Source organism: Lutra lutra, chromosome 11 (genome assembly GCF_902655055.1).
Source record: "Lutra lutra chromosome 11, mLutLut1.2, whole genome shotgun sequence".
NCBI classification, from domain to species: Eukaryota; Metazoa; Chordata; class Mammalia; order Carnivora; family Mustelidae; genus Lutra; species Lutra lutra.
Genome location: NC_062288.1, coordinates 58,489,237 through 58,497,549, shown reverse-complemented (window position 1 = coordinate 58,497,549; position 8,313 = coordinate 58,489,237). Strand labels below are relative to the sequence as shown.

General features: G+C 38.2%; 1 protein-coding gene across 2 annotated transcripts in view; it reads right to left on the bottom strand.

Annotated features, from left to right (window-relative positions):
- Positions 1-899: 899 nt before the first annotated feature.
- NFE2L3 (NFE2 like bZIP transcription factor 3) overlaps positions 900-8,313 on the bottom strand; it is a 29,047-nt gene continuing 21,633 nt past the window's right edge. The window contains exons 2-3 of one of the 2 annotated variants that reach the window (XM_047695507.1): positions 5,467-5,550; positions 900-4,874 (exon numbers count right to left, since the gene is read on the bottom strand). In XM_047695507.1, coding sequence (XP_047551463.1) covers positions 3,669-4,874; positions 5,467-5,550 — 1,290 coding nt within the window. In that variant the 3' untranslated portion in view covers positions 900-3,668. The remainder of the gene's footprint in view (positions 4,875-5,466; positions 5,551-8,313) is intronic. The other variant, XM_047695506.1, reaches the window with a different exon arrangement.

The following is an 8,313-nucleotide window of genomic DNA, read 5'->3' as shown; positions in this document are numbered from 1 at the left end:
TTGGTATAACAGCACAACCTGAAGTACCGAACCCTCAATCAGGACAAACTTTTTAAAAAATAATAGCACAAAATAGTCTGAAAAGAACTGGCTTATTGTAGTTAAGCAGGTAATGTTGAATAATCCACATGGTCATTCCCTTGTGTAAGTATATTAGGCTGCTAATTTCTGTTAAAACTTCAGATTTAAGGTAGTTAAGTTTTCCACACAAGAACATATTTTTTGCATATGTTGCTGCATTACATTTCTATATAAGGCTTAATCCTTAAGTTCAATATTAGGCAGTTTGGAGTAACAATGAATTTGTTACTTTCCACAGTATTTGCAGGTCAACAACTTGAAAACAAACTACTTAGCTATGTGAACTTCGCTCAAGTTCAAGGTTGCCTTTAGGAAAAGCTTCACTAGGGCATACTGTCGGGGCTGGCTATTTCCTTTCCCTATACTTAGCTATTGGAGCAGTCAAAAAATCCTCAACAGAATCAATGTTTGGCAGTACCTTATATCCTAATGATCACATCATGTGAATGGAGGGTGTTTACTCTTGGACTACTGGGAAACTAGCATCATTGGGAGCCATATTTGAGGGCTGGCTTCCACATTAGGAGTATTAATCTTTACTAGAAGTTTTGAAACTTATTCTGTTGCATGTAAGGTTTTCAATAACTGGTGTATGAATACAAGCCAAGATGGTCTAAAAGGGATTATAACTATTTGCACTAAGTGTCCAGAGTACTGAGTTAATTTAAGGAAACTTGAATCCTCTCTCTGTTCCTCAGTAATGACAATTACTAGTTTACAAGTGTGGGTTCCTTTCCAAAAAGGGAGACAACACTAACAATATACTAAAAACATACACATTCTTGGCAACATTGGATGTAAATTTGATCTCAGGTCTTTGGAATGACTGCTTCTAGATGGTTGATAGACCCCATTCAGTTTTAATGACACTATTTAGTACTGCGCCGATCATTTAGATATAACAGATCTTTGGGTGATGCATCTAACTAGTGAAGTGAGTAGACTACCCAAGAAGGGGGATGTTAAGAATGATGTAGACATAAAAAGTGTGAAAGTCTTAATATGTGCACAGTGTAGTCTTATGAGTGTTCTGGGGCTTGAATATGTGTGTATTGGGTTTTCTGAATGTTCAAAAGGTCCTGGTTGAACTGAGGTCAGCCTTAAGAGGAATCCAAATTATCCAGACATTCTTTAGTACATGTTGCATGGAAATTAATATACACTTGAAAATACAATTTCACCTGTAATATGGTTCAGCATGGATGTCTGTTGATGGCTACTTTTGGAATATGAAGGCTTTATTTGGAAAAGGACAAATGAGATGCTGAGATTTCTTCCCTTGTAACTTTATAATTGGAGGAGTCCCTTCCAGATTAACAATTATTTCCCATAGGTAAAGAAGGTAAGACTAATTTCCTTTTGGGACCAATTCAGACTGGGTTGTAAGTTTGGGCCTATCCACTGCAGATGCAGGAGGGGAAGGGGTACTCACCAGAAAAGGTCTTTAAAAGCTAAGGGTTAATAAACTAGTTGCTTAAGTTAATGTAATAAGCAATACAGATCTCAGCTGTCTTACTGATCCCCTTGAAATTTGCATTTGTAAACCCTATACCAAATAAGCTGAAACACTAGAGGTATGAGGTCACCTACTCCTCCCACCATCAGAACCTTATTTTGATAAAACTTTCTCAGTTAAACAGTCTTGACTGTTAGTCGTGTCTTAGAGTAACGGGAGGGATACAGCAGTTGAAGGAGTGGCAGCTAAGGGAGCAGCTTGGTTCAGATTCTGCCAGGTAAAGTGCATATAACTTCAGTGAGAACTTTTGAGATTTTGAACATAGTCAGAAGCCAGATCAGATTTCTCCTTTTCAACCATTCACCTATCTTTCTGAGCTCCAGGATAATCTATAAGAACAGTAGATGGAATATTTTAGTCCTTCAGGTATCCCATTTCTTCTGCAAGGGAATTTAGACTAAAATCTTGGCCTGGGATTTCCACTGCTGGAATGTGTATCATGAGAGTAGAGTAAGCAGCTCTAGTTTACATCCTTTGAAGACAGATTTTTCTTTGGAAGTTTTGGTGCATTTACCTTTGGTCACAATGCACCATATACCTTCCAGATTTCAAACCATTGTTTTGAGTTTCAGTTTGAACCTTTGGTGTATAGTTCATTGTGGTGCTTGATATTTTGAGGGATTTGAGGATAATGCCCAGTCTTATAAGTGTTAAACAGTTGGGTAGATAAGACTACTCATAGGTAAGTTTGTACCATGGAACATTAAATTGTAGATGTGAAGGACTTTGTAGGAATGTGCCCTCCTTGCAGCTGAAATTACCAAGTTACAATCTGAGGTGTATTCCCTTGAAGAGTTTAATCTGAATAGACTGTTACTGTACAAAACCAACTATAACAACCTTAGAAGCATCTTGTTGGCAAAATCTAGACTTAAATGCCTTTCTAGGCTCAGTTTAAAAGCATTTATAAAAATCTGAACACTGAAAGCACTGCATTTCTCTAAACCAAGGTGATACTTGGTGATAATTCTGTGGCAGACGATTATGGCAGAAATAACATCTGACAACACTGACTATACTTTTGGAATTAAACATTAGTATGCATGTTAATGTTGGCAAACCTTGGGACATTTTCTGAAAATCTCCATACTGCTGTTGAAATAAGCTCATTGAGCTTTCATTTCAAATGCCATTTCTAGTATTTATTTACTGTCCTGTTCTTAACCAGATGATCACATTTTTGGGTGTGAAGTCCATGCTCTACTGACTTCCCCTTACTGTTGGCTTGTGTTCTTGTGTGGCTTGTAACATTCTCACATTGTTACATGAGGCCTTCTGGGGGAGAGGCCCATGTTCTAGATGTGGAATTTCCACAGGCTGGCTTAACTTGCTGGGTAGGTCTGTTTTGTGTACTAAGAAGAGGCATAAACTTCTTGTGAATGCATTCTCATTCTGAAGTCCAGTTTTTTCTTGGCACCCAAGTCAAAGGGATGACTTTAGTTTGGCCTGAGTCTCTTGTGCAAATAAACCCACACTATGCTGCCTTATTGGCTACATACTCACCTGTATTCCTGAATGTGGGTTTTATGGAGAATATCCAAGGTAAATAATGGTTAGAATTTCTATATAAGAAATTTTTATAAATTCAAATTTATTTCCACAGAAAGCAATTTAAGTGTTCATAGAAAGATAAAATAGCTTTTGTTAAGGCTCCGTATATTCAGTGGTAACTACAATGCTAAAAAATTAAAACTTGAAGCTAAATTACATTGCATTTCAAGTCAAAAAAACCAAAATGTTTAAAAACAATTTACATCCAGTGTTTGCTCTTTGAAGTGACTATGTTACTGAAAAAAAAAAAAAAGGCAACCAAATGACTGGATTGTCTGCTTTTCATGTCACCCTGTTCTTTGTACATAGATATTTGAGTTCTGCATAAATATAGTTGGACTTGATGAAAAGTTGTGGCTTCCCCCAAAATTTTCCACAAACTTAATCCATAAGAGTTTCGAAATGTAGTCCTGAGTGATTCAAGTAGCAGTAGTAAAAGATAATACTTTGAAGCAGTTTCAGTGGTTTGTGGCCGTGTATCAGTTTAACTCATACATAATGGAATCCACCTTCAGTTTCTTCACTTTCTTTTTCCCTTATGGTTTTCCTTTTTGTGGCCTGAGGTAACCAGTTCCTTAGGTACAATCAAAACACTTCCATCTTGGCTGCACTCAAGAACATAGTGGTTTGGATTGACAGGCCTACCATCATCATCTCTTAACCTACTAAAAATACTGTGATAAAGGTGATGCAGTTTTTGTTTCATTGTGGTAATAGCTTTGTTATACTGGGCTCGTTCTCTCTTAAGGATTTCCTTCTTGGCTTGCAAGTTACATAAATCATCTTCGAGATTCAGAATTATATCCAGTTTGCGTTTACGACAGTTCTGAGCAGCAACTTTATTTTTCCCTCTTCTTCTAATACCACGCATGAGTGACACTTGTAAATCTGTCAAGTAGTACCTGCTTAGCATGTTGTTGAAAGATTCAACAGGCATACGGACGATTTCATCTACAGAAAAAGGGATATGGAGAGCCTTAGCACGTCGCTCATCGCGACTTAAGTTTCTGTCTGTGTCATTCAGGTGCTTATTTATTTTTTGTGACTTCCCATGCTGTGAAAAAGATCTAGGGGTGGAATCTAGAGCACCTGGCTCTACGTGGTAAGTGTGGTTATGATGTATGTGTTGAATGGCAAGGTCCCCATGAAAGCCAGAATCCTTCCTCCAACCCATGTGACAAAGGTTACTGGGATCTGGGTAGTAGCCTCCTACAGCTCCTTCCAGGTCACTATAACCTGTAGCACCGCCTTCACACATTGAGCAAGAGGAATTATACTTGGTGACAGAGGTACTGTTGCTTGAATTTAAGGAAAGCCCAGAATCAGAATCCAGTTCTTCAAAAAGCTGAGACACTTCCATTGAATCAAAACCTTCTGTGGCCAAGGACATTAAATTTGTCTCACCAAATATGCTTATATCAAGGTCATGTAGAAGGTCTTGACTTAGATTCCTCATCTGATTGCCAACAAGGGGAAGAAATCCTGTCAGATGAGTTCCAGGAAGGGTCTGTTCAGGATTGGTAGTATGAGAATTTGACTGCAGAAATGGTTCTTCTGGTTGTGAAGTCCTTGCTGTTGGTTCTCTTCTAAATGTATTGTCAGGACATAGCAACATGGCGTCATGGAGATTCACATCGTGACTTATAGCTTGGCTAAAGTTTATGTTATGTGTTGAATTCATGCCATCATTGATACTACCTGGAAAAATATCTCCAAGTGAGATGCCCTGAAAAGGGAAAAAAAACACTTTAAACACAATCTATTTCAGCAGCAGTACAGTAACTAGTTAATAGCACTCTTCTTTCCTCAGTTTACTAAATCTAGGCAAATACAGTATGCAGTGTGAACCCAAATCTGAATGATGCTGTATGTAGGGAAAAGTGTTTTTTTTTTGGTATATCCTGGAAATTAGTTTGATTCAGTTAATATAAAAGTTGGTCTTGAATCAACCAAGCTGTTGGCAATAAATCCACACTAAAGTAGTCTGGGCAAGGTAGTAAATCAGAGCAGTATAGTCGAGTATGACATAAATGCTACCAGAAAAATAATCTTGCCTTAGTTTGTCAAGTATTTACTGTTGTTTTTGATTCAGTGAATCCCAAATTTTATTATATCCTTGTGATCATTTAGGAAGAGGAACAGTATACATACTTGGTTAATTCTCTAAAATTAAAGTTCTGCAAAAAGTAATCCTCAGTCTGTGCACTTACATAATGTAGTACTGTTAAAGTATATAAACTATGTCATCCCATTTAAAGAGGTTAAACATTCATGGATCAGTGATTTCCTACAAGAATGAAAGCCAAGGTTCTAATTACCTCCAGTGAGTTTTCAGGCTGTGACAAAAGCATCTGACATAAGTCGTCCAGAGAGAAAGCTGTTTCTGTCCCATTCAGAGATCTCTATAAAGAAACATAAGGTTCACCATTAAGTTAAAAGGCAGAAGAGGTTAATTGAGGCTTTAGGCTCAACTGAAGGAGCAGCAGACTCCCTGTGGAGCTGGGAGCCCGATGCGGATGCCGATGCCCGACTTGATCCTGAGATTCTGGGATCATGACCTGAGCTGAAAGCAGTATGCTTAATCTTGAAAGGATAACCAGGTTTTCTCTCTCTCCTGGATTTTTATGCCTATTTTGGAATTTTTACATTCCTGTTTCAGTGTTCATCTTCCATATAACTTTTGGTTGGTATTCTTCATCCTGCCTTGTTTTTACCACGGCTAACCCTCCAAATTGGTTATAAGATTATGCAATTTTTACAAGTTAAATATTTAGATTTACCACAATGTTTCTGACAACTTAACTCATTGTTGCTTTATCCCAGTCTTCAGGTTTGTTTCTTATTGAAATAACTCCTTTTGACAGCTCTTCTAGAGAGGCTCCACCAATGGTAATCTCAGTTTTTGTAACCTGGATTTATTTTGCTTTCATGCTTAACCATGTTTATGTGGTAAGATGATCAAATTTAATGTTTTGCACTAAGGCATGTATTGCTACTGATGCCAATCTCTTCTTATCCTCCAGTAATTTTAAAAGGTTTTTTCTCCTGTAGTCTGCTGTCTTAACTTCAGTTTGATGTTTTGGAGATTTAATGTTTTTACTCACTTTGTTGGGACTCTGTACTCCTTTAATCTGAGTCCTAAAATCACTTTAATTTTCAAAATATTTTGCCATAAACACTCAGAAGACTGCTTTATCTTCATCCCAGATTTTTCTCACTCTGTCTTAATTTTTTATATTTAAGGGTGAGCTCATCTTTGTTGGTAACTTTTTCTGTAGGAATCCCACATACTGAGGGTTACCCATCAACTATAAACTTTTTTTTTTCTCTGCAAGGACTAGTTTTGATACCATTTTGTAGACCTTGCTTTTTTGGATCAGGATTCCTGATAGTAATGGTAGTGTGGATTCAGACTTCAAACACCAGGCTCATCTGGGGTTCTGATTTCTAGGATGGAGAGACTACTTATCTGCTCATGTCTCTGGGATTGTCCTAGTCCCATCTCCTAACAGAAGAGTCTTTAAATTCTGAGCTTTAAGAGGGGAATTTTGGTATCCCCAGGTATGGGCTTGAGACCTCATTTCTCATTTAACCCCAGTCTCAGTTGTGACATCTGTATCCATTTTTTCACTGGAGCTGCTTCAGTTTTGGTTGTCTGATTAGCTTTTAAGTTATGGATTTGAGTCGCCTTTTTGTTGTATTTACAGAGTTCCCTTTCTGGCTTTTGTGTTCGGTTATGCACTTAAAATACTTTTTTTCAAGATTTCTGGTTCTGGTCTATCATAGGGGTTTTATCTTTACTTTTTAGTAAGTTCACATTCCTGAACTCCCCTCCCCTAGCTTTGTACTTGAGGGTTCCCCCCCCCCCGCTTTTTTAGGGTTCAGGCCAGTGTTAGACTTAATTGTTTTAAGTGTATACAAATATTTGGTTTCCCTTTCCACTAAATACCTTGGGTTCTATGAGGCAATGTTTTCAAGGCACATAAAATACAATAAATCTAAGGCTTTCTGTGTCTATAGATGCTATAGGACCATCTAAGCTCAGCTGGTACATAAGATTTCATTTAACTAGCAAATCATACATTCTTAGTGGGCTGGAGACTTATTTGCTAACTTGACTGTTAATTCAAAATGGTTTTTAGTTTAAGATATTTCAGAAGAGTTCTATTTCTGTTAATGATCCCAAACTTGAGTCATTAGTCCTGGCCCAACCACTGACCAAAATTTGCAGGTGGTCAGAAGTGTCTGAGCAAGAGTATCAGCACAAATCTGGATTCCTGTGAAAATCTTAAAATTGTAGGTCAAATAAAACTATGTGCAGAAAAGAAAGCCTTAATATTTAGAACATAGGTAGAGTATGAAGCCCATTCTGCTTTAAGTGAATTATGGACTAATCCTTCAGGCCAATCAGGTATGTTTCATTAAACCTTTATGTGTTCCCTTCAGTGCCCATGGAGATGGCAAACTGAGAGGCTGATTCCTACTGAGCCAGGCCCTGAAAACTCCTTCTCCTTAGAATCTCATCAGGTGTGTTACATGCTTTCTAGTTAAGGGCCTTTACACCTCTTTGAAGTCCATGCAACAGAGTTCTTCTGTCTACTATTAAATTTAAGAATTTTGAGACATTAGATCTTACACAAAAATGGACAACAAAGACATTCTTTGAGTTAACCGAGACGTGTGATTTTTTTTTTTTTTTTTAAAGACTTTATTAGGCACAGAGCATAAGCTGGGGGAATGGCAGGCAGAGGCAGAAGCAGGCTCCCCACTGAACAGAGTCCATGGGGCTCGATCCCAACCTGAGCTGAAGGCAGACACTCAAGCAACTGAGCCACCCAGGCAGCCTGTTAAGTGTAATTTCGATTGCCAAGAAAGTTTTTTTTTTCTTTTTTTTCTTTTTTTTTTTTTAATTTGACACAGAGATCACAAGTAGGCAGAGAAGCAGGCAGAGAGGGGGAAGCAGGCTTCCCCGCCAAGCAGAGAGCCCAACGCAGGGCTCAATCCCAGGCACAACCGGAGCCGAAGGCAGAGGCCCAACCAACTGAGCCACCCAGGAGACCCTGGTCAGTCTCTCACTCTTACTATTCTAACTAAAACGTCATGTTAAATATAAAAACATGGTTCCCCATCTGGGGCAAGTCACTGGCTGAGAGTCATCAGGGCAA